At 38.0% G+C, this 25780-nt stretch overlaps 1 protein-coding gene across 5 annotated transcripts in view; it reads right to left on the bottom strand.

The window, feature by feature from the left end:
• The window catches only part of APP (amyloid beta precursor protein), a 143651-nt gene that overhangs the window by 93534 nt on the left and 24337 nt on the right, over positions 1-25780 (bottom strand). For all 5 annotated transcript variants that reach the window (XM_021532419.2, XM_021532420.2, XM_077790946.1 and 2 more), the window contains 2 exons: positions 15414-15581; positions 1044-1173 (listed from right to left, as the gene is read on the bottom strand). In XM_021532419.2, coding sequence (XP_021388094.1) covers positions 1044-1173; positions 15414-15581 — 298 coding nt within the window. Of the gene's footprint in view, positions 1-1043; positions 1174-15413; positions 15582-25780 lie in introns of those variants that run through there.

Raw genomic sequence — 25780 nt, 5'->3', positions numbered from 1 at the left:
TGTTTTTGGCAGCTTAGTGCCCAAAAACATCCGAACACCTGTAATTCTTTGCTTGTTATTGTCTTGTAGTGTCCTAATCTTCATCGTCCAAATTTTTATTACACTAATTTTATTACTATTTTTTATAACTATTTTATTACTAATAAACTTTTAAGATTTTAAAGAACAAGTGATTGGTGTTTTTCTCATTAGTTAAGTTTTAAGTACAGTATCTCTCACCAGTCAGGTCATCTAACAAGCAGAGTGTCAGAATCTTCCTCCAACACAAATAAAGCAACATCACAAACAACACTCTGTCTACAACAGTCTATTTAGAACACATTAATAAACTACATTTACTGTAGTTTGTTGAAAAATAAAATAGAAACTAATCTGAGGTTATTATAGCTTTCTTTACATTTGATGAAGTCCTGACATGCACACAAACACCGTAACACTCAAAACCCAGAGCACTGTTTTGCTATGACAGAAGGATCTTTTTCCTTCATCTTAAATTCTTGTTGTAGTTTAAGCTGGAAGGCAGCTGAACTCCAACATGGCTGCTTGCTCACTCACTCCCTGAACCATCCACTCCCCTCCCCATGAATGGAGGAGAGGGGTGGGAAGTAAGACAAAGCCTAACAGGATCAAAAAGCAAGTGAGAAGTACTAGTACTACTACTACTAATGCTACTACTACTAAGAACAAAAAATTACTAGTAGTGCTATTGTAGTATAATAGTAATATATTGTACTACAAAACCTTATAAAGTATATTTTGTTTTGTTTCAACAGATACAGATTTCCATGGTCTTTCATGGTAAGAGTCCAAGTACTAGATATTCAAAAATTAATGTGAAAAAATAAGGTTTAATTAGGGAAGAGCAGGAGTACTTTCTTTCTAGATAATGCAGTTTCAAAAGACTGAACAACTGGACAAAACTCCCTTCAGAAAAGACAATAATACTGAGGTATAGAAGACATTTATGTAGATTCTCTATCTTTCTCATGAAGAGACTGAAAAAAATAGAGCAGGAAAAAACAGACTAAAACTGAGTCACTTACCCAGACATCTGTAGGGAACCACAATATGTGGGTGACCATTGCACTGCTTCCATCCCCTCTTGCACCAATTCTGTATTGTAACTGGTTGGTTAGCTTCAACAACATTGGTAATTTGCAATTCAGGGTATACCTAGCATAAACAGTAGAGAAAAAGACAAATGTTATCACAAGTACGTACTCTGGATCACTGTAACACATTACTAACAACACAATATCCATCTTCCCTCTCCTCTCCCTCTTCTGCTGTGTAAAATATTTATATCATGGTATGACTGTGTGCATGTATCTGGAAAGATGGTGTGTCTGTTCATCTGTAAAACCATGTGGCTGCCAGTTCAGAAATATTATGGTGGTAACAGCTGATTGTCAAAACTATAAATTGCCCAGTTATATTTGACTAAGTTATAGATCAGATAATTATAGGTTAATTACCTTCTCCTCTGTGTAGGCAAACTCCATATACACCACATATTCTCCATACTACTAAACTAAATAGCATGCCTTTATGTTCATCTCAACCATTTTAACAAACATCATAATTCTTGCCTGCTGCAGTCTGCCTAGTACTAAAAGTCTGTTGAAAACGTTATTCATATTTAGGTCTACATTACCAATTTCTAAATTGCTGAGGTCAAAATTCTATCTGCTTTAATACCACAATACGCTTCTACAACCACAACCATCACAACAGCAAACCTACTGATGAATTTATTAGCAAACCACAACTTTGGCTTTTCACCCCCCCTCAGTCCCTTTATCCCACCCCCCTTTTCTATGCTAACACAACCTATAGCCCTCATTTACATTTTTCAAATTGACAATCTATCAGCCCTAACACAAAACTCAGAAGGTACTAATTTTCCTTTGCCTTTCCTCAAGCAATCCTTACCAATTTCCAGCTGTGTGAGATCTGGGAATTTAAGTGCTCTGAAAACTACTGTCTACTCATATCTACCAATGGAAAAGAAAAACAGAAATAGGTACAAGTCTGATGTAACTGGAGATGGTCCAAAAACATCCTGCAGAGAAGTAACATAATCCTGAAAAAATAAAACTGGGTTAAGATGGGGTGATTTCTGAGAGTCCAAGACTGGTGCTTGGAAAAGTACTCTAAGAATCTTGACAGCCCCACCTTAAGTAAAAAAAATTTGTCTCAATCATGGATCTCCACAGTGGTCATGGCATCTGAGAGGCAGTGCCTCCTGGCACTCTCCTAATTAAAGGTTTAAAATATAACCATGGCAAAAATGAAGAAAGCAGCTTGAGCTAAAGTCTTAAACTTTAAAAGATGCTAACAAACAACAGTAAAGACTTCTCAGATTTGAGATCAGTGGTCTTTAAATGAATGTGGCCTGGTGCATACACATGGGAACAACCAGAAAGCAGTCAAAGCATAACTGGAAATAATTTGAAATAATTTCTTACTTTAAGTAAGAGACATGAAGGGGCTATTACAGTTTTAAAGTTGAACTGTATAACAGCTTAATGCACAAAACAAGAGCAGATACAATCACAATGCCACGGAAATTACTGCAGAAAGAAACACTGCCTACTAAGCAATGCACTTTGTGCTAAAGAGCTTGAATATCAATCCTGCCTTCTATTCAAAAATAAAATTTATTAATCAGATACTTCTTTCCTTGTGCAAATCCTTCATAGAAGACAACTATCAGATCTTTGCCAGTTTCAACAGCTCACTACAACTGATGGCTGAAGAAATACAGAGGCTGAAGGTGCAGCCTGGGATGTTAAACCAGCATAGGTACAGTGAACTCAAAAAAGCCCACAGAGAGCAATGCAAAACTTTCTCAGGCATTGTCCTGGGGAAGGCTGTGAGAAGATCAGAGAAAAGAATGAGAAACAATTCTTATCTCCACTTGCTGCACCTGCTGTTGTGAGCATGTGGAATGTGTTGCAGAGATTTGTTTACCAAAGGGTGGTTTCTTAATTGGCCAATGGTGATGGTGTTTTGGATTCAAGGACCAATCTGGTCTGTCTGTAAGGGTGATGAGTTTTCTGAATAAGTAGTATAATATAGTATAGTATAATATAATAAAGCAATTGATCAGCCTTCTGGAATCATGGAGTCAATGCTAATTATTACCACACGGGGATGCTCTGTTACACAGGCAGAACTGAAAAGTGTGAAAGTTTCCTACACTCAGAAGACTCAAGCTTTACTTCCTTTCTTTCATCAGCAGGTGGCCAAGGCTGATGGCCATAATCCACACTAGATACAGATGGCCATTTTCACACTGCTTGCACAAAGTGGTTCCAAAGGAACTTGCTGTGCCCCCTGCTCCATCGGTGATTCAGATACTGAACTCTGCAATGAAAGAGCAGGTTCAAGGAAAGCCCTTGCACATGCTCATGATCCCTGTAACAGCACTGCCAAAATGGATTAGCAGGAAACTTCACACTTTAACTGCTGTGTAAATATTACCCTGCAAGGCTCCACAGCTGACTCAAGAGCTAACATGCATGATGCAGGAGGAAGATTTGTTCTTCTTTGGGTACTTCCTTTAGCATTGTCATCTTGAACTCTTCCAGTTCATGCTTCCAAAAATGTCACACTCATGTAATTGGAATCCATGGTTAGATAATACTGGGTGCTGTCACAAGCCATGTGCTTGATACATCAGTGTCAACTGACATGTTCTTAGGAGGGATATTTAACATTGCCCAGGGTTAAGTGTCAGTTGTCGTCGGCAGAGGAAATAAATGCCTTAAATGAAGACAACTAAGGAAATTTCAAAATGGATAGACCAGAATGTTTAAAAAAGGAAATTAAGACCAAAAAAACCCCATACATTTACTCACATGAATGTGTACATAGCTTTAAAGTGACAGAAAATAGGATTCTGAGCCACAAGAATGAAGATACACTTAGTTTCTTTCCTGAAATGAATTTCTAAAGAGTAAGAGTGCATTATTACTTTAGGGCCTTGATGAAAGAATAACATTCATGGGAAAAGTAAGTTCATATATTATTTTTATTTTTACTATTACCCAAACTCACCATTTTAACTGCTGGTTTGTAAAGTGGGCCAAATACTAAGTAGTTAACAGTATTTGTCAAAAGTACACAAAGAAATATCTTATTTTGTTACTACATCAATTGCTAAACTCCTAATTTCCACTGACAGCTCACACAGAGCTCAGTCCACCCTTTAGGAGAGAAAACAGGCTTTGAATTTCATCATCAATAGGTTAATGCCAATGCATGTGCCAAGGAGAGCTCCCCTCACTAGACTTATATAATGTAGTTGCTCTGAATTGAAGTGGGACCTACTCAGTGGCACAGAAAAATGGGCCTCATATTTATTTATAGTGTCCCTAATGAGTTCCTTCTACAGTGTCAGTGTAAAGCAGAGCTAGAAAGTTGCCAGATAACCAAACTTTCAACATCATTGTAACTTGCTGTAGAGAAGTTCTGTTAATTCATCTTAAAAGAAACAGTGTAGAAAACAAGAGATCAATGTAATCTAGAAAATTTAACTAGCAATCAAGAGTTACAGCTACATCTTAATTTACTTCCATTTTAATTACTGTCTTCTTATATACTGACTGCAGAAAAAAAAAATCTAAAAAGCCACTCAGATATTCATAATTTAAAATAATCTTGCTGAAACTCATGTTTACCACTACCAGCTTTGATGTCGCATAGATTTAGGACTAAAATGTAGACATCCTTAATAAAAGAAGGAAATAAAATGGAATGAAAAAGCTTTTGGGTTAAGATAGAGAGAAAATATTTACCAATTACTGTCACAGGCAAGAGAGACTCCACTTGGGGAAATATTTTTAATTCACAATTAAAGGAATTAAAAAGGTGACATAGTGGCACAAGCACTGATCTCTTCTCTCTGACCAGCAGGAACAGCATGAAGCTGAGTCAAGGAAGGTTTAGGTTGGGTATTGGGAAAAGATTCTTCACCCAGATGGTAGCTGGGCACTGAAACAGGCTCCTCCAGGGAGTGGTCACAGCAAAAAAACCTCACTAGAGTTCAAGAAGTGTTTTGGACAAAGCTCTCAGGCATGTGGTGGCATTTGTGCAGGGACAAGAGTTGGACTTGAGTTGATCCCTTAAGTGGGTTCCTTCCAACTCAGGATAATCTATGATTCTATGAAATGGCATTTGCATCTGTCTACATACAAAGGTGTTGATGATACCACCAGCTGAATATGTGCTACCCAAGTGGAAATCAGAGACTATCTTGAAACAAATCTGAGAGGCTAGAAAATCAGAAAACTATTTTGAAACAAAACCAGAGAGGCTACAGAAGAGGACAACACTAAAGCAAAGAAGCAGCTGGGCCACATCCACCACAGCTGCCTCTCCTGCCAGCATAAGGAAGAGCAGCCGAGGCCTCTCAGCATGGTTGGTGCAGGTGGGTTTATCCCTAAATATCTCCTCTGGCCATCTTTCAGGATTGTCCTGATCCCTGTAGAATCACAGACCTGTTAAGATTGGAAGATCTCTGGGGATCATCAGGTCCAACCTCCCCGCTCAAGGATGGCCACCCCCATGAGCTGACTACCCATGACTATGTCCAGAGGGCTTTTGAGTATCTCCAGGGGTGGAGACTCTTTTAAGTTCCATGCTAATGAAGCGATACATGGAATAAATAGACTCTACATGAAGTGGGTGTGTATGTCAGCACCCAGCACAAGCAAGAAATCTCTCCAAAAACTTGCACCCTGAGCTTCAGTCTGACCCAAACCTTTATTCCCAAAGGTGTTCCATATGCAGTACATTGCACAACATCTCCCTCCATATTCAATTCCTGGCCCCGCCTGCCCTCGCCTCTCATGCTAAATAAACCCACACCTTTCTGGGCACACATGGTTTGCTGTGGTGGTTGTGCGGGGATCTCTCAGTGGTTTCTGAGGCTGAAGATCGTGGTCTTCCTCATGGTTGAACTTTTGAACTTTTCCCCTTTGCACATGTGCTTTTGGTCCTTTGGTGCTTATCTGAATACGTCTGTCAGTCTCAGTAGGCTTGGAGACTGAGGAGCTGAGCCCCTTTATCTGTGTTCTTTGCATCCTCAGTCTCCTCAGTATTATTCTTTATGCAAGAAGTTTAAGAAATTCGCATTTTCCTATGCCCTTTGTACCATGGAAGAGGTTTATTAAGTAACATTAAAAATTCAACACATAATTCTACAAGCTAAAATTTAAATGCTTGATTCATTTTGTTAACTCAAGTGAACTCCAAAAAATTGTTTGATGCAATTTTTACTGCGCTCGGTGGCTTAGTAGTTCCTGCTGTTTAGTGAGGTAACTGAGATAAGCTTTACTTTAGTGTGGCAGCAGCTCTCTGGCCACAGGGAGCAGGCACAGACTTGCCCAGGCATTTTCCTGGGGAAGGCTGTGAGAAGATCAGAGAAATGAATGAGAAACAATTCTTATCTCCACTTGCTGCACCTGCTGCTGTGCACATGTGGAATGTGCCATGGAGATTTGTTTAGCAAAGGGTGATTTCTTAATTGGACACTGGATGGCGTTTGGATTGATTGACCAATTAGGTCAAAGCTGTATCAGACTGCCTGTAAGGGTTACTGAGTTTTCTTAATAAGTATAATATAATATAATCTAGTATAAGAGTATGATAATAAAGCAATTGATCAGCCTTCTGCAATCATGGAGTTAATGCTAATTATTACCTGGCTGGGGACCTGTGGTGATACTTTAGCACTTTGGCACCATTCTGTTGCTGAAGCATAGTGACCCTCTGACAGTCTGACACCCCATAAACCAAAAATTCTATGACACAGATACATGACATAGTAAATTATTTTGAAAATATCAAAACTATTTGTGTTATGAAAAAGGCAGTATTTTAGTTTGCCAAACATCAGCAAAGAACCCTTATCTTAGAAATCAGCATGCAATACTGATGCTCCTCCTGTAACTTCAGCTGAAAAACCCTGGCAGAAACCAAACCTACAGAAAAATCAGCAGCAATGGGGATTCTGCATTTGACATGGAGGATCCATATGCTTTTTCTCCAAATCTTTATGGCAGGTCTGTGGAATATGTGGAACTGTTCAGCAACTGACTTAAAAAACTAAATTTCAGATCAGATAATCACTACAAGGATACTGAATTACATAAAATTTCTCAGTCTTTCATTCAGCTTTCAATTCTCCTCTGTCCTTCCTGCTGTCATCACTCTACCTAAAAATACCAACCTTTTCCACACTTCTATATTTTCACCTGCCCTTCCTCTCATTTTCTGCACAGATTCTGGTATTTTTGAACACATTTGCTCTCCACTTATGTTTTCTGCTGCTAAAATGAAATTGTGGATCCACATTTTCATCTCTGATTAACATGTGGCCTGCTCTTCATTACCGACTTCATTTGACATCCGTCTTTTTGACCTAATAATATTGGGACTTTTTCTGCTTTCATATTGCTCATGTTGTCTTTTTCTATTGCCTGAGAAAGCTTGCTGGCAAAATTCAGAGATTAACAGCATGTGTTCTTCTGAAAACACACAGAACCAAGTGGCAGGAAGATGCAGTGCTTTTAGAAATATCTAGAAACCTTCTCTTCACAAGGTGTTCAAAGACTATAGCAAACCACCCTCTAGTCAGCTGTCATGAGAAGAAGTCCTGCCCTCACACCTCCTCCAACATTACCAATCCAGCTCATCTGAGGGGAGGGACAAAGAGAAAACTCACCCCCTTTTCCTGTTTGCTGGGGTTTGCTTTGTGCCATTTCAGCTCCCTAAACTTCGTTGCTACAAGATCAGACATCTGCTAAAATTTAGCAGAGAAGAAATGAGGAGGAAGGAGCTAAGAAAACCAACTGTTTGGACTGCTTAAACTCAATAATTGTGCCAAACCACTGTGTATCATCTCTCCTGCTAAGAAACTCTTAAAAAATCAGCTTGCAAAATCTGACCATCTCAGATCTGGCTACAGATTCTAAGCTACAACAGCTCAAAACATATAAGCTAAAAGTCTGCAAAAGCAGGATCATTCAGGAATTTCAAGTCTGGCTGAGTATGGGAGACTCCTCAATTCTCTATATTGCTTCAAACTCCAGACCACAGCAATGTCTTGGTTAAAGGAACAAAATTGCCAGGACACACAATACTTAAGAGTGGCTCCAATCCATATTTGTTCCAAAATATTAGAAGTCATCTTCCAGACTTAAGCAAGTAATTGTCTGTTAGCATATCCACAGATGTGCTGTCAGTAATAGCTTAAAGTAAGTTTATATGATAATCACCTCTAAAATACTTAAAAATACACATTAACTTACATGGTATTACAAGTTTAGCTTTAATAAGATTAGTCTAATCAAATCCTCTTAGATTCCTTATTCAGAATCATAAATGTAATTCATCCTTAGATTAATCCAATCCTTTTCTCCTTTTTTTTTTTTCCCCCGGTTCAATGGCATGTACAGTCTGGTCAAACTGTATGGGAATTGGAAAAGCAACATTACCTGCAAAACTCTACAGACGTATCATTTTTTTTTTTTAAGTTTGTAATTGGCTCAAACAAGGAAAGAAAAAAAATACTGAAGTATCTTTATAGTACCTTAAAAGATCAGAACCTGAATTTACAAGAAAGCCATTTACTGACCCCAGCTCTGGCAGAGATGTCTTCCCAGGGCAACTGGAAATGAGTAATGAAGGGACAAATTGGATGTTTTATAAATGCCTAATTATTACTGTACTTCAAGAAAACCTGTGACTCAAAATAAGAATTAAAAAAATAAATTGCACTGGCTTGGAAATATTGTGTGGTTTCTTCACACAGCTGGAATGGGACATCTTGAATATCATTACATTTCCATGGGATTAGTACTTCTCTAACCAACAACGATACTTACAAAAAAAAAAAAAAAAACTATGCTGGTGAAACAAACATTACATTGGATAATATTTCCTCATATCCATATGAATTGCATTCATGTTTCAATATTCATGTCTGGGCAGAAGAAGAAAAAATTAAACATGGTATTGTCATTACTGTAAAAATAAGTGTTCTTTTTTTTTGTTCATATATGCAACAGCCATTGGCACTCACAAAATACAAAGCTGATGTTTAAGAGATACTGTGATGCATCTTCTAAACACTACAGTGTTTTTCTAGTAGAAGCTTCTGTCTCAGCTCAAGAGAAGGAACAGATGCCCTTTCCTACAGGTATTCATAACAATTTGGAACCTCAGTACAAGGCCCTCAGTACAGTGCTACATAATCACTTTAACTGATTTAATGGATTAAAAAATCATTTTAAAAATGATTTTTTAAATAATTTTAACTGGATAAAGGTTAACTGGATGATAACGCTGCTGTATTAATTAGAAATTAGAAAGTAGTAGCTGTAAACTGCTTGGGGGAAAAAGGAACGTCCCAAAAATCAAGAAATACTTCCCACATCCAACCTGGGGCCATTAAATGTAAGATTCAAACAATAACAAGCTCTAGCATAGGGAAGCTATAAAGCCACCCAAAAAGGGATGGGGACAATCAAAAAAATGTGGAACATGACACAAAACTTGTCACCTATTCATACACACGCAATCATGGACAGAGACTTGGGGAAGACCAGAAGGAGATGAAGACCCTAAACACTCAGAACCACTCAATCACCCAAACCCTGCAGGTCTCAGGAGCACCATTCCCAGGAGGCATCACTCATCCATCTGCAGATGCTGGGGCTGTGGTTTTAGTGCCTTGAATTGGACACAATTCTGACATTGCCAGGGCACAATTCCTGCATTATTCCATTATCTTGCCCATTTACTGCTAAAATCTCTCCAAGAGCCACTTCTAGCACAGAAGCTGGATCAAGGAACTGACCTGTCTCTAAAAACATTCCCTTAAGAATAAAAACTGCATCACAGTGGAAAGGGCCAGGAATTCAAGAGGACCCAGATTGATCTTGAACAAAGTGGGATAGATCTGTGCCAGACTGAAGTGCCCATGTAAATATGGTCTCAAAAATGAAAAAAAATCACAGAATTGCCTGGATTGGAAGGTACCTTAAAGATCATCTTGTTCCAACCTCACTGGCCCTGGACACATCCAGGGATGGGACAGACACAGTTTCTCTGGGCAACCTGTGCCAGCGCCTCACCACTCTCATATGTCCAATATAAATTTACTCTGTCAGTTTGGAGCCACTACCTCTTATCCTGTTATTACATGCTCTTGCAAATAATTTCTCTATCCTCTTCAACATGGCTGAAACATAACAGCTATATATCTATAATAGATTTTTCTTAGGGTACAAAGAACAGTTTTGAAACTTTCTGACTGAATAGCCAAATAAAGCATCAAAAAAGAAAATAGAAGAAATATAGTAAAGTCAAGAGATGAGGTGGCAAAATGGAATGATGCTTAGAAAAAAATAGAGGAAGCTCTGGTAAAGCTAAGAGATATTGCAACAAAGTGATTAAATGCTTGTGTATAATAAAAAGCTTGATGCACTTGTATGAAACTAAAATTATTTAGCAGATACTAGTGAAGGGCCTCCCTCCAGATGACCACAAGCAGGAATGGAAGCCTTCAACCACCTGGAAAGATAATGAAATTGCTCATCCCAGCTTATTAATATTTGCTGATTCGGACTAACACAAGCACACTGGAAAATGCTTTGTAGGCTTAAAAACAGTAGATATACATTGCTGAACTTGTAAGTGGTGTACACCATTAGTGGAACGGTGACTTCCCAGCCACCCAGCGCTGCTTGCTTGCTTTAAAATGAAATATATAAAATATAAAATTTGGTTTGGCTATTGAAATTTTGTATCATTGGCACAAACATTACTCTGATGGAACCCATTGATTAATCTTGTCCATCATATCTGTGAAATTAAAAATTAATCTACAGGAAAATGCAGCATTGCAGTTTCATTAAATGCTGCAGTACATGTTTTAAATATTTATTTATGCATACAAATCCTCATGCCTTTTCATCCTTTTTCCTCCCTCAGCCTCAAAGTAGAAGCACTCTTTGAAAAAGTCCTTATTTTTTCATTTCATTTTGAGACATGCTAAAAAATCAGTGCAGAGAAAAAAAAGAGGGAAGATTTTTTTATTATCAACAAAAGAAAGACAGGAAACATTTTGCAACATATGCTCCAAGTTTTATTAGTCATTTAATTTGAAATATATTTCCATGGTAGATACAGTCAGGGCTAAAAATCCCAGCCTTCCTTCTCAAGAAGGTGAGTATACTAAGGTTTAACTGCAGGATAAATATACCATCAGTAGTAATCCTCTATTTTCAAGGAAATCAAATTTAAACACTGGCAGAAAAGTAAACTAGTTCAACCTTTTCTGTGGATCAAAAACTATAAAACCTTAGACCTCAATAATCAATGCGAAGATTGCTAGGATAACATTCAGTCAAAGTTTTAATCATGACTGTACACATCTCAGAATATACCAACACCCATTTCTGTTGAAAATGTCATTTGTTTTTAAGGACATTCTGTGCTGCCAAAAATCTGTATGCTTCCCCTTTCATTAAATGCATCATTTTCCTCAGAGCAAAATTTATGGCTTTTTAGACTGCTGAATTTCAAGTAGTGCAGGTTTAGAATTAATTTTCACCTTCAATACTGTGGCTATTCGCTTTGAGAAACTAGAAAAGACACATTATGCAGCCTAGATAAAAACAACAATTTCTATTACAATGAAAATGATAAGAAATTGAGAGAATGATAAGATAATGGAGAGAAACCATTATCAAAGCAGTAAGACCATTATCACTGTGCCACAAATTTTCAGAAAAAAACAGATCAAACAATTTTTCTCTCTTTTCAAAAACCTTGTCATCCCTGGCAGTTTAACAAACTCTTTATTAGCAGGAAGACAAAGACTAGAGGGAAGGAACTGCTGCCATCAGGGCTGCCTGAAGTAGCCCCCAGGTCAACAAGCACAGTAGGATTATCAGATATGGTGACAAGAGGAAGCGAAGCAACTAAATAAAAAAGAGATGGGCCAGTCATTTGGTGGCCCTTTTGGCCCATGTACAAAACAGGGGACATCTGGAGATTGTGGGGTGAAATAATGTCAAAGCTTTAGTGTGGTCATACCCCAGGTTGTACTGGGCCTGGCTAGAAGTGGTTATTGGGTTTCACAAGCAATATACCTAAATACACAACACAAAACCAGGGGATTTGAGAAAATGACAAGATAACAATTTCTGGAAGCATTATGGTTAGAGATCAGAAATGTCAACAGTGTTCTGTCAATAGTTACAATGAATTATCTATTACAGGAATTTACCCTACTATTTTCTGCTCCCTGTAACACAAAGGTAACAGTTAAGAATGTAGTAACATGCATTTATAATTTTGTTATTCCTGGGGAGGATTTCTGTAAGAAATACAGACTGGCCAAAAATAGTCATGTATCCCAGTGATGTTTAAAAAGAAAATGGACATGTGTAATGACTTTACAAAAGAAACCAAGCAGTCATGAGATGCACGTGAAACACCTCCCATAGCCAACATTCACTTTACATCTGAAAGCTACTCTAGGCATCTAGCTAAAGATTGCAAAGCAAGCCAGCTGCTGATTACAAAGTGCACTAGATCTCCAAACTCTCAGGTTTAATTCATCCTCACAATATCCAGACCCAAACTTACTTTATTATAGCTGTGGTTTGGTCTTGCAGGAAAGGAAAAAAGCCAACAAACAGTCACATGCATACTTAAAATGGAAGTGGCATCGCCAAATGAAACTAAGTGGGGTTAAAAAACATGCATTAGACAAAATAATTTTTTGCAAGCTGTGACTTTTACAATTCATTTTGGACAGGGGGGTTCAACACAGATGGTAAAGTAATTTCAATCCTTCAAGGAACTCATGTATTCTAACTAATAGACACAAAATTCTGCACACAGTAGCTGCTCAAAATTGCTGATATAATAAACATACCTCAATGGCTTCCACCTGAATACTCTTCCCCTTCAAACAGGGAATGAAGCACACCTAAATGAACTTCCTACTCTGCATATTCAGTAACTCCAAAAGCACGCTTTGACAAAGGGCAGGATCCATATGGGTTTTATGAACACTGTTTGGAAGACAGGAGCTGACTGACCTGCAAAAGCACCTTCCTATGACAATAATCTGTATGTGGGAGCAACCCAACTCCTCCTATAAAACAAAAAAAAGGCAAATCCAGGAGCAGAGGTATCCACCTGCATTGGGACACCAGTTAACCACCCAGAAGGGGCTATTAGGAAGAAACTTTTGCCAGGGAATGAAGTTGTGCCTCATTCTCTGTAGTTATTGAGTAATTGACAGGACAGGGTTTTCCCAAAATTTCTCTGAAACAGCTGGTGCTGCAGTGTCAGCAGCAGGACTCACTGACCAGTGGCTCTAGATCACTCATCTCATCTAGATCACTCAACACTTAAGGATTCTGGCACACAGAGCTGTAAAGCATCCAAATTTACATCAGTGCCCCATTGTTCTAGCATCTGCAGCATTTGCACTTGACAGCTGTTTGCAGATCAGGTCCATGAAGTTTTACTTCCCAGTAACAGGTACAATCCATACAGCAGCATGCTACCTGGTTTGACATTAAAAGGAACCACTAATAAATTGTACTTATGTATACAGCATTTCATTCTGCCCAAGAAAGTTGGGTTGTTTTTTTTTTGTCTTTTTTTTTTTTTTTTTTTTTTATGTCACAAAATGAAAGAGAGAGAGAAGTCACCAGCTTACACTGAACACAAGAAAATGTGGAGATTTGCTTCCAGAACCACTTCCAATGAGTTCAGTATTAAACTGAATTCAAGGAAGCTGGAAGGCAGTGTTCAAAAATCTTTCATTTCCTTTCAAATAAAGCAATCTATTGTCTGAGCATTGCCATATTTAAACTGTGTGATGTGTGGTCCAAATACGAACTCTGACAGATGCACTGAGCTCCCACTCAAAAGAAGTAAAGCAAAACCAAGCAATATTAATCTCTAGAACATATAGGTGGTTCTGCTTATTGCTTGTTACTCCCTTTCTGCTCTACAATGCTCCTCTACTGCTACTTCCTGGATCAAGACTTCAAAATCCACCTAAGCTGGCAGTGACCAAAAGAGGAAACAATGAGAATCTCAAGGTTCACACTACATCTCTGCAGGAGAAATACCCACATTTCAAAATCACCCAACAGTCAGTCAGTTGATGGTTACACTCTAAGACCTTATTCCAGAATCCTTCTCTACCAGCAGCATTTGTAGCTGAATCCCCAACATACTGAGATACTCATGCCTTAAAAGCTCCCAAACTTTCTAGTCCTACTTCCATAATTCACATATTTATTTCTGTAACTTCAGATAGACTTACTACCTTTAGTCACTGGGGACAAGGGGGGGAAAGGGAGGGAAAGGGGGGGAAACAGGGGGAAAGGGGGGGAGAGGGGGGGAAAGAAAAAGGAAGAAAAAGGAAGGAAGAAAAAGGAAGGAAGAAAAAGGAAGGAAGAAAAAGGAAGGAAGAAAAAGGAAGGAAGAAAAAGGAAGGAAGAAAAAGGAAGGAAGAAAAAGGAAGGAAGAAAAAGGAAGGAAGAAAAAGGAAGGAAGAAAAAGGAAGGAAGAAAAAGGAAGGAAGAAAAAGGAAGAAAAAGGAAGGAAGAAAAAGGAAGAAAAAGGAAGAAAAAGGAAGAAAAAGGAAGAAAAAGGAAGAAAAAAAGAAAAAAAGAGGTCGCATAGTAAATGTAAGAACTAAGGCAACTCAAACCATGCCCTTTTGTTCCACTGCATGAAATAACACATTTTCTTTTCAAACTGTCACACACTGGTACAAGGTTATTGTACTATCACATCACAGAGACAAAACAAAAATAGATCCACATGTTCTTAGGATATATGCAAGTGGGTAAGAAGTTTCTCCTCTCAAATATGAAATCAGGGATTGTGACTTCACCTGTAGGGGAAGCTTTTCTATTAAGAAACTCTAAATGGTTCTGTGTACAGCAGACCCCATTAACTCCAGACTGCAAAAGTGCATTTCAGTGGCAGAACAACAGAAGTTATGTTACAGCTGACCTTTCCAAATAAGCCCAAAAAACCCAAGGGCATTTTAAATAATAAATTGCCACCTCAGCTTTATTCAAAACACTTTATAAGAAAGAAGTCCATTGCACACATACTGTACAAAAACTATCCCACGAGGGTAGAAGAGAGACAAAGCTTTCCAACACTCCCAGTGACTCTCTCAGCAATCAATTCCTGAAGCTGCTTTAACAGGTGCTGGAGAGAACCTCTTCAGAAAGGACAAGAAGGCAATGGAGCAAAAGAGGGAAGATTCCCTACAGACTGAGCTCTCCAGCACATGCCTGCACTTACACCTTTGAAAGACAAACCACTACAGTTATTCCTGAGACAGCACTTACTTCCTGGCAGTACTGAAGAATCCCTTCTTTTGTCCCAATGCAGGTCTTGGTGCCAGAGGGATCTGATTCCCACTTTCCATTCTGCACGTTCATATGCATGTTGAGCTTGCCACAGAACATGGCAATCTGAGGTTCTGCCAGCAGCCCTGCATTTCCATCAGCAGGCACCTGGAAGGAGAAGAAAAGTTTTAATCTCACATTTGACATTTCAGTCCAGTCAAAGCAGCAACACGTCAAGCAAATCTGAGACAGACTCCAGACTCATCCACCTATTGCTGCAAAGACAAACAATTTTTATTCAGGGAGATGTAAATGGGGTGTTCACAGAAATTCAGATTACAACAGTATCATTTTAAAGCTTAACTGTTGCCGCAGGCCCCTGGCCGGGTAACAATTAGCATTGACTCCATGATCAATGGAGAAGGCTGATCAATCTCTTTATTATAGTATAATTATTATTAAGAAACCCATTGCTTTTACAGACAGTTATGATACACCTGGACTTAACTGGTCCACCAATCCAAACGTTATCACCACTGGCTAATCAAGAAACCGCCCTTTGGTAAACAAATCTCCATAATACATTCCACAAGTTCACAATAACAGGCGGAGCAAGTGAAGATAAGAATTGTTTATCATTCTTTTCTCTGATCTTCTCACAGCCTTTCCCAGAAAGGCCTGGGAAAGTTAATGCTACTCTCTTTGGACACAGAGCTGCTGCCACACTTAACCAAACTGTTTTGTGGCCCAAAACTGTCTTCTTACCAACTTGGGCTAAACACAGAACAACAAGCACAGTTGCAGCACAGTTATAAAAGTTTAATTTTGCAAGGATAGCAATTATAATGTGGGGGAGAGGTTTACCAACAACTAAATGAAAGAGTAACAAGTTTTTAGCAAGATTTTCCTAAAAAAACCTCACAGTGTATCCTTTTCCAGGCCCCTTGGTAGTTCATCTCCTTGCTGAACACATTGGCTCTATTTTATCATGCCTTATAAAAAGATGGTGGATTAAAAGCAGCTTCCACCAAAGCTTTTCTTGGATTGAACCTCAAGATGCAGAGGGGTTGGGGAGGTATCAAAATGGCTCTGCTGAAGGTTTAGCTGACAACCAAGAATTACAGCATACCATCTCCCCAACAAGCATTAAAATACCAGGTGCTCCTCCCCTTGAACCACAGCCACTGCCCATGCTGCCAAACTCAGCACGGGTTTAAATCCCTCCTATGGTACCACAGCACTGCAGAGAAATCAAGAGCCAGTCCCTGAAGGTATAGGATGAAAGGACTATATTTTTGTTTTACATCTGAGGAACATGACACAAAGAGAAACCTCCTCTCTGGATCAGGTACCTCAAAAGACAAGTCTGCAACTCTCCACTGCCTCTCACACTCCAAAGCCCAGTTGGTTATATTCAAGGTGCAGCAGGGTATTCATTTCAGTTTAAATATCTACTTCTAACTTTTAATCTCTTAGCTAGAAGGCTTCTCAAGAGGAAAATTGAAAACATTTTAAAAATTCACAAAAAAAGAGAAGAAACAGAATTATGGTATCATAGGAGACACGCAAACCCAGGATATTAATTTGGCTTTTTGTTTAAACACAAAATTTTATATAGTTAATATATTAGATATATGTTTAATATATGTAAATATAACTAATATTATAATGTATAATATTTTATGAATATTTATTATGAATGTTATAATTAATATACTATATGCACTTTTATATTTATATATTAAATATATATTTAATGAATTTTATATAATTTTATAGTACTAAAAAACCCCAAAGTCCATACTAAGAAACATTGTGAGAGTGAACATCTAACTATCCATTGGATTCTCACTGAAAGTGAAAATGTCAAAATTAAACCAAGGTTTTGTTTAGGGTTTTTTTTAAGAGAAAAGAGAACATTTCTTGTCCTGTTTTCATAAGATGTTAACTTGTTACTGCAATTCAGCTCAAGAACAAACAAACAAAACAAAAAAAAACAAGACAGGAGCACCTCAGCTGGCCAAGACTTTCCTTTACTATCTCAATTTCTCTTCTCCTGTGCAACAAGTACATTCTATACAATTAATTTTAAAAATACAACTATCACTGTTTTTCCACTGGGTAATTAGAGAATTTTCCAATAACTGGGATGACACCTTGTCTTGGCTTGCCTTGATCAGGAACAGTATCACATGCTTACTCCTTCTAATACCCTCAGAAACTTTGGAGAGCAACTCTATAACAATATGCAAAATATCCTCCAAGTTAATTACTTTCTTTTCTTTAGACATGTAACATAACCCTATCAAAATTTCAATAAAAATGGAAGTGAGTCATCCAGATGATGTGTGGATGAGAACTCTATATTCCCAGTCTGCTCTTCCAGCTGAGGTCTTTAGTAAATTAATAAAGCACACAGTAGTCCCACTGCGGCAGATTTTCAATTTGTTTACTCAAAATCATAAAACAAAAGTATTTAGATCATACACTCAAAGATTAATTTAGGCTGAATGAGACTTTTAAGATTGAGTCCAATTGTAAACCTAACACTGCTGAGTTTAACCAAAATAAAAGCCAAAAATAACAGATAAAATTTAGCTAACTAATTTCAAGGGATTGCTATATGGTACAAGTTCCTGATAATATGAAATCTCATTAAATAATACTTATTTTAAGAAACACACAGCAGTTTGATCACAAAGGGGACTGAACAGCAGTATTTTTGGAGAAAGGTGGGGAAATGTAGCACTTTCTGTAAAATACATACACTTATTAAGATTAAAAACTCAAAAAAAAAAAAAAGCAGGAGACTAAAACATTAGTAAAATTTAACACAGTGATAAGTGATTTGTCCCACACATGCTATCAAAACATGTTAAACATGTTAATGAATTAATTGCTGGTCACATCAAGACTCATTTTACCTCCAGATGAGTGCATCTTCCTGCACAATCCTCTGATACATTTCCTTCTTAAAAGCAGATAAATTATGAAGTGCTTAAAACATTGTTTTAAAGAAAACAAATTCAAAACACCTTTCAAGGACAGGCTTTCAGTATTTTGCACACTCTCACAGGTGGGGATATTAGAGAAAAGAAAGTCTAACTAACACTAAAGACTGAAATCAGAAAACAACTCTGTATTATGAAGCCCATGGGGTATGTAGCTGCTTTGGATATGGAAAGAAGAGGGATATAATTCATCTATTTTCTTCTCAGACTGGTCAACTTAGGACAAAACAAAGTCAGTCTTAGCGAGGCCACCTGAATAGCATCATTTAACTACAGGAGCCTGTCTTTATGAAGTAGGGGTTTCATAGTATTTTTTCTGTTTGGTTTTAGAGAAAATAGTTATTAAAAGTATTTATTTCATGTCAAAATGTTGAATTACATACAACACAGAAAAGAAAATCATGTAAGCATTAGGAAACTAAGATATAGGGAATCTGTTTCCTTTCCATGCTAAGAGGTAGCACAGATGCCTTTGCTTTCTTGCCTGGCAATTCAACACATTTATTTGACAGGAGATGCACATCCACGTGGCATGCTGGATGTCATTTATACCATTTCTGGGACACTCAAAAAGGATTTTGATAGCAGAGTACAGAGGACTGAAAGAAGTTTATCTAATTGCAAAACTATAAGGAATACCTTACATTAACAAAAAAAAGTGTGTGGAGTATTTTAGCTCACTGCCATTTCATCATAATATCAAAAGGCCTCTTCCTGTCAAACACTATTATTATTTAAGACAGAAAGCATAGCCCTCTCCCTGCCTCCACTCTCTCTGTCATTGCTTTCTGCAGTTACAAAGACAATTATTATATTTGCTAATTGCGTTTCATAATCCCTATTTAACCAACAAGTGTTGGTTTTTTTTTCACAATTCAGGTTATATTCAGAAAACGCAGGCTGCAAGGTTCTACCCTCAAGAGGTTTTCTATCAAGGAACCAAAGTAACACCACTTCAGATAGCTCTGCTATTAATTTAGTATTAAGAACTACAACATAATATAGAAATAAGCATCAGACCTTCTATGTGCTGTTATTAACCATTGAAACATCAAAAGCTATTCCCCAGAAGTCCCTCAGACAGCTTCTGTGATTTATATTGCTTTATTCTCCAAATACTAACCTGAAGCCACTTTGAACACTTATAAAAGTGTACTTAATTTGCAATAATTACTTCATTTTCAATTACTTTCAAGAAGAGGACATTCAGTAACAACCTCCATAAATGCAACTTGCTCAAGAACATCAACTGTACTCCTTAATTTAGGAGATGACTAAAATAATCCCTCCCTGATTCAAATTTTTAATGCTAACACCAGTTAAAACCTCCAACCAAGAAGTCAGTGACTACAGTTTTAAGGTTTAACAACAGTAAAACGGGTTCAAATAATGTGAACAATTAGGCATATCCAGTCATAACACATCACCCTTCCAAACCACAGCTGTGCTTCCTCCACACTTTTACACCACAGTCAGGTTGAAATCTGAGTGTTCTCATTAACTAAAGCAACACCAATTTGCATACATAGTGGTTTACTTCCTCTATGACAATTAATGAAAGAAAATAAAGTCTGTCTTTGAAGTGGGACCACTCATAACTCTTTTTCCTATAAAGAATAGAGGTAAAATAGAATAAAAGGACAACAATAGAATAAAAGGATTCTCTGCTTGCCTTACACATTCAGTGAGCAAAACATAATACAGAGATTTGTTATTCCCAGTGGAAAGACCAGGATTTTTTTCCACAGGACTATCTGGTCTGCTGTACTCTACAAGTGAAGACTGTTGCTCAGTCTATGGTTCAAACCCAGCAAATGCCATGCAAATACAGGCTTATATCACCAGACACAAATCCATGGCCTCTTGCCCATCAGTTAGCCATCAACTTTGGCAGATTAATCTGTTACACTCTGCCCTAGACATCTTATAAGCCATAAAGTATTTCTCCTCCTAGCTTTGTTAAGGATCTTCTCAGAACACAAATGCTTTGAAGACTATTTGTATTTAAAAACCTGCACATGTAGATTCACAATTAAAATATCTCCTTTCTTAAAAATGCAATCAGGAAAAAAAAAATTCAAAATAAGCCACCTAAATTAGAAAAGGAAGAAATATCCAATTATTGTCTCCTCACAATTTTAGGATGTCTGTTTGTCAAAACCAAGGAAAATTTTCCATCACCTCACTTTTCCTTAGAGATGAAAAAGACTAAGAGGTTGTCAAAATCAACATGGACAACAATGTTCACATAGAAACAGCAGCCATTACTGTTGTCAACAGCCTATAGAAATAGGTCAGAAAACCATTCTACTGATTACGCAGTTAAATTGCTCAGTACAGCTGCTCCTCCTGAAAGACAAACATTTATCACAGTCAGAACCACCCTCCTAACCTGCAAAAAACCCTGTGAACATCCGTGTCTAATTTACATTAAAAATTTGGTTGAGAAACAGACTCCATCAAAAAGCAGCTGGAAAACTAGAGAAGTTTATTTGGCCTGACTATAACCTCCATAACCCAACTGCAAATATCTGTGCACTGTTTTCCTGGCCTGCTTCATAAAGAGTGTTGCCAAAATGCATCACACCACTGCAATACCCACATCTCTACAGCAGCTCAAGGATCAACTAACTGCTCCACAAATAAATTAAAAGTGAGTTAGCCCTCAAGCCTGTAATGGGAAATATAATATCCTCAAAACTATCTTCTGGCAGCCAACCATTCTCCTCATCCACACCCTTCACAAGGTCCTGAGAAATAGGTTGTATTTATTCCACACATCTCAGTTGTAGTGCTTCCCTCAGGTCACGTTCCAAGTATTTGCAGAACAACACCCCAACCCAGCCCTAGGCATTTGTTTACCCTGAAATCAAGTATTAAAATCAAACAAAAAAAAACATGCCAGGACTAACCACTGAGTTCAAAAGGTTATCTTGTGGAGCAACACGGAAGTGAGTGCTGCCCTCCAGAAAGAACTGAGTGAACCAGCAACCAAGTGCATACAAGAAATGGCCACAAGACTTGAGCAGAAGTGTCTGTATAAACAGTTGACCTGCGTGTGCATGTGTGAACACACACAAGAGCAAGGGGATTTCTCTCCCTGGAGTCCCTGGAATCACTAGGAAGCAATGAGGCAAATCAAAAGAGCAGGAGAAGCCTAACACCTGTGAGGAACCTGTCTAGCATCATCCTGCACGCATTTCCATGCTCCTGTGAGAGTGAGTAAAAACTAAAATTTAGCTACAAAAATCAGCACCTCTGAATATAATAGTAAATGTGAGCAATTATCACAGGGGAGTATCCCATCAAGTCACAGAAGGCAAATCTTTGCATCGGCTGCATGAACACAGCAAAAACACATTCCTCTGTAAGTGCAGTGTCAAGAGCGTCTTACCTACCACCACCTGTCACCCTGATTCCTAAGATTTTTCTAAAGCCTTCTGAGTTTACATTCTGTTAGAGAATTTTCTCACACAACTTTCTGTAAACAACCTATTGTTTTGCATTCCTTCATAGAGGTGGAGAAACTTGATGTACTAGTAGTTTGTCCAATGTCACTGGAGAGGTGGCACATTCACTCTCCAATCCACTGTCACCTTTGGAAAAGTATAAATACTGGAGTCAGAAAATAAACACTCTCTTTTTTCACCTTAAATAGCCGTGGTTCGCATTGTGCTTTCCCATGTCCTATAGCAACAACCACCACTACTAGCTGTGAGAACCCCGGGCTTGGTTTGGGGTCTCATGTGGTGGTAAAATTTCTCTTCTAATTTGTGCTTTTAAAGAAAAACTTTGCAGCCTCTTGTTTATTGTGAGTTATTTAAAATATTGTCTTTTTGGGCTGTGGCTGTTTGGCTAGCGGCCCAGGCAGAGACACACACACCCTGACATCCTCTCTGTCTGCTGTCTTTTTTTTTTTTTTTCTTTCCCCGCCCAGGGCTGCTGTTATCTTTTATATGATATATTACATATTACATGTTTATAGTTTTCTTCTAATATCTACTACCTATATTATAAGGTGCTTTTTTACTCTAAACTAATTTGTGAGTGCTAACATCACTAAGAACATGGAGGTAAGGAAGAAGGAGGAAGAATAGGATTAGCCTACTTTTTGTAGCTAAATTTTAATTTTTAGTCACTCTCACAGGAGATATTACCATGTCTGCGTCCAAAACAAACAAACAAACAAACAAATGCTACACTCCCACAGCCTCCTAATTTAAGATGTGAATGAAGGTGCTTGAACACATTCAGGAGGAGAGCAACAAAGCTGATGAAAAGGCTTTAAAGGAATGACATCCTGCCAGGAAAACTTGGGGACTCTGGGCTTATCTAACTGGATGTAAGGAGATTGAGGGGTAACCTCCTTGCTCCCTAAGGAGCGAAGTGCTGAGCTCTTCTCTGTGGGATCCAGTGATGGCATGCATGGAATGGTTCAACCCTGTGCCAGGCTCAGACTGGACATTAGGAAGCATTTTTAAACCAAGAAGATAGTCAAACACTGGAACAAGCTTCCTGTAGAGGCTGGCAATGCCCCAAGACTGTCAGTAGCAACTGGGCAATGCCCTCAGTAACAGGCTGTAACTTGGTCAGGCAGCTGCACTAGATGACCACTGTAGCTCCCCTCCAGCTGAAATACAGTATTCCATTCTAGCCTCTTCATCACCATGGTCACAACCAGACCAGGAGTGCCAGCAGTTTGCTATGGGTGATGATGTGCACCACCGTGGGCAGGAGGATAATGGGAGGAGCAGAGACCACCCTCACCCAAGCAGATCTTCTCTGGAGTTACCTTAAGAGTCCATACCAAAATCTACAGATCTTGAAGTTAGCCATCAATACAACTAACTGAAAACCCTCACAGCTAACAAGTATGTCCAGCCTGCAGGTACCTCCACACAGTTTAGTCACAATCTTTCCTAAAAAAACTGCCATTTTTGGCAGGAAGAAAAATTATAACATGTAGGCACACAGTTTGTTGAAATGAGGAGTAGAGCTGTGGCCAAGCCTCATCCCTAATGGGCTACAACGGTGTAGGACAGGTGAACAGTACTGAAGTAATAAGACCAATCACAAAAAGGGTCCAGAGGACACACAGTTATAATGCAAGTAAGATGAAGGGTATAAAAGGTTGTACTAAAGAACAATAAAGTGCTAATGCTTAAAGCCTTCTTTGGTGTCAGTCGTACCTCCACCTTCAATAGCAAGCAGAATGACCAAAATTGCCCAAGACTGGAATGACTTTCAGGAAGCATTAAATCTAGTACACCACCAACATTAATTATAGGGGATGAGGAGGTAGAGAGAGTGGAATAACATCAAGATTTTATAAGTTGAATAAAAAGTGCATTAAGAAGAGAAAAGTGAAAAAAAAACCCCAAAAAACTAATCTTGCTCCCAAGCTATTCATTTAGATTTTTAAACAGTCTTTGGTCATTTACATGACTATATGTCGTGACTAATAATGGTAGGATAAACAAGAAAAAGATAAATCCCATCAGAATTAAATCTTTTGTTCATCTAGAAAAATAGGAGATTAAAAAAGGTGAAATTCAGCAAGTGTGCAAGTTTGACAAAAGAAGTGTTTAATGATACCAATAAATAGGCCAAATGTTATGGTTTCTTTTGGTATGTCTACAGGTACAGGAATGCTAATGATACTGCATTTAAATTTCATCACCCGCAGGGCTGTCACTACTCCAAAACAAACATAAGACTCTGTTTTACGGGATAAATCAAGGTTTTGCGCTGAAATCAATCACTATAAACCATCTAATTCTAGTATTGTATTTTCTATTTCAACACTCAAAGCCACTATTACTCATCTCAAATAAATATAGGAAGTAGAAGAAAAATAAGAGTGCATTTCACAGCAATGCAATAGACCACAGAAATACTCCAAGCTTAGTAATAACTTCTGGTGTCCTATCATATCCATGAAACTCACTGCTGTAAGACTAAAACTACAAGGTGAGAGCAAATATTAAAAAAATACCTAACTTCTAGTTTGCATTTACATTAAAGCACCTTTTTTTTTTGGTGGTATAAGTTATATTTGAAGCCTATTTCATTGCATTGTGTACCTGGGAAGGATTGACAAGGAACATTACTACATGCAGTGTAGCAATGAGGAATAAAGACACACAGACTCCCTTTTTGCAGTCGTAAAGAGAAATCGTTTATTGAAAAAAAAAAAAAAAAAAGGTATTTTAATGCTCTAAACTTCAAAACAAATAAAACAAGCATGCACTGGCTGTCCACCACTGCAGGTGTCGCTGTTCACATGAGCTTTTACCCAGCTACCTTTTTGATCACCAGTGTCCATGCATCCCCCAAACCCATCACTGCCCCACGCACAAGGTGACCACACACTGTTATACAATTTGTTCTCTGGTTATAGAACCCATTTTTACCTCGCTGTTAGCTGAACCTTTCCCAGAGCACTGAGCAAGAGTGAACAGAAATGAACAGAATTGAACAATGGTGAAAAAGGCCCATATTCTGTTAGGCTTTTATTATTTCCCACAATGTAGAACCAAACTCGATAATACAGAACAAATTTTAAGTGTCTGTTCAGTAAAAAAAATTGAAGAACAATCCTAGTTCGATTAACTTGATAAAGAGTTTAACATTTGAGCAATGTTAGCTTTTCAAACTTTATCCCTCAAATGTCAATGCTCAGTAACTTATTGACTTGTTTTTAATTTGAAGTAGCTGATAACTGTAAGACAGCCTTGTAATGAATAAAAGAGCCTTCCTGGTTCCCGTGGCAATACTGGGACACTGCTGGCTCTAGCTAAGTACTGCTATTGAAATGTTAATTAGCTAATTGCTCTGTTTGTTTTCTCTAAACTACCTGGGGATCACCTGCTCCCCCCCCCCCACCACCACCATTCAGGACCAAGATGCAAATAGGGCCCTATGGGCAAATCAACAAAATTTGCTTTATAGTACAGATGAAAATACGATTTCAAAGGCCTCTGTTTAAGTAACTGTGGACTTGAAACTTTCTAAATAAATAAATGAGTAATAATAATAACTTTAAAAAACAGTGCAAAAATCACAACACTGGAGTTACACTTCTAAGGATGACTCTTGTGTGATTTATTACACAGTGCTAACATCCTGTATTTTTGACAAGACAGTAACTAGACAAAGTGAGTTAAATTATACAAGGTACATGAGTTTTCCTGAAACAAACTTCCTTTAAAAAGAGATACCAGATTTCTCAGATTTGGAAAATCCTGTGGGCTTACATCATTTTCTTGATGTAGGAAGACAACATTAGATGACTGAACAGACAGAATTATTACTGCAGTGCAGCAACTATACAATGCATTTGTAAGCTTCTCCAAG

Source organism: Lonchura striata, chromosome 2 (genome assembly GCF_046129695.1).
Source record: "Lonchura striata isolate bLonStr1 chromosome 2, bLonStr1.mat, whole genome shotgun sequence".
In the NCBI taxonomy this organism is placed as follows: Eukaryota; Metazoa; Chordata; class Aves; order Passeriformes; family Estrildidae; genus Lonchura; species Lonchura striata.
The sequence above is the reverse complement of the archived record's forward strand: the minus strand, read 5'-3'. Positions and strand labels throughout refer to the sequence as shown.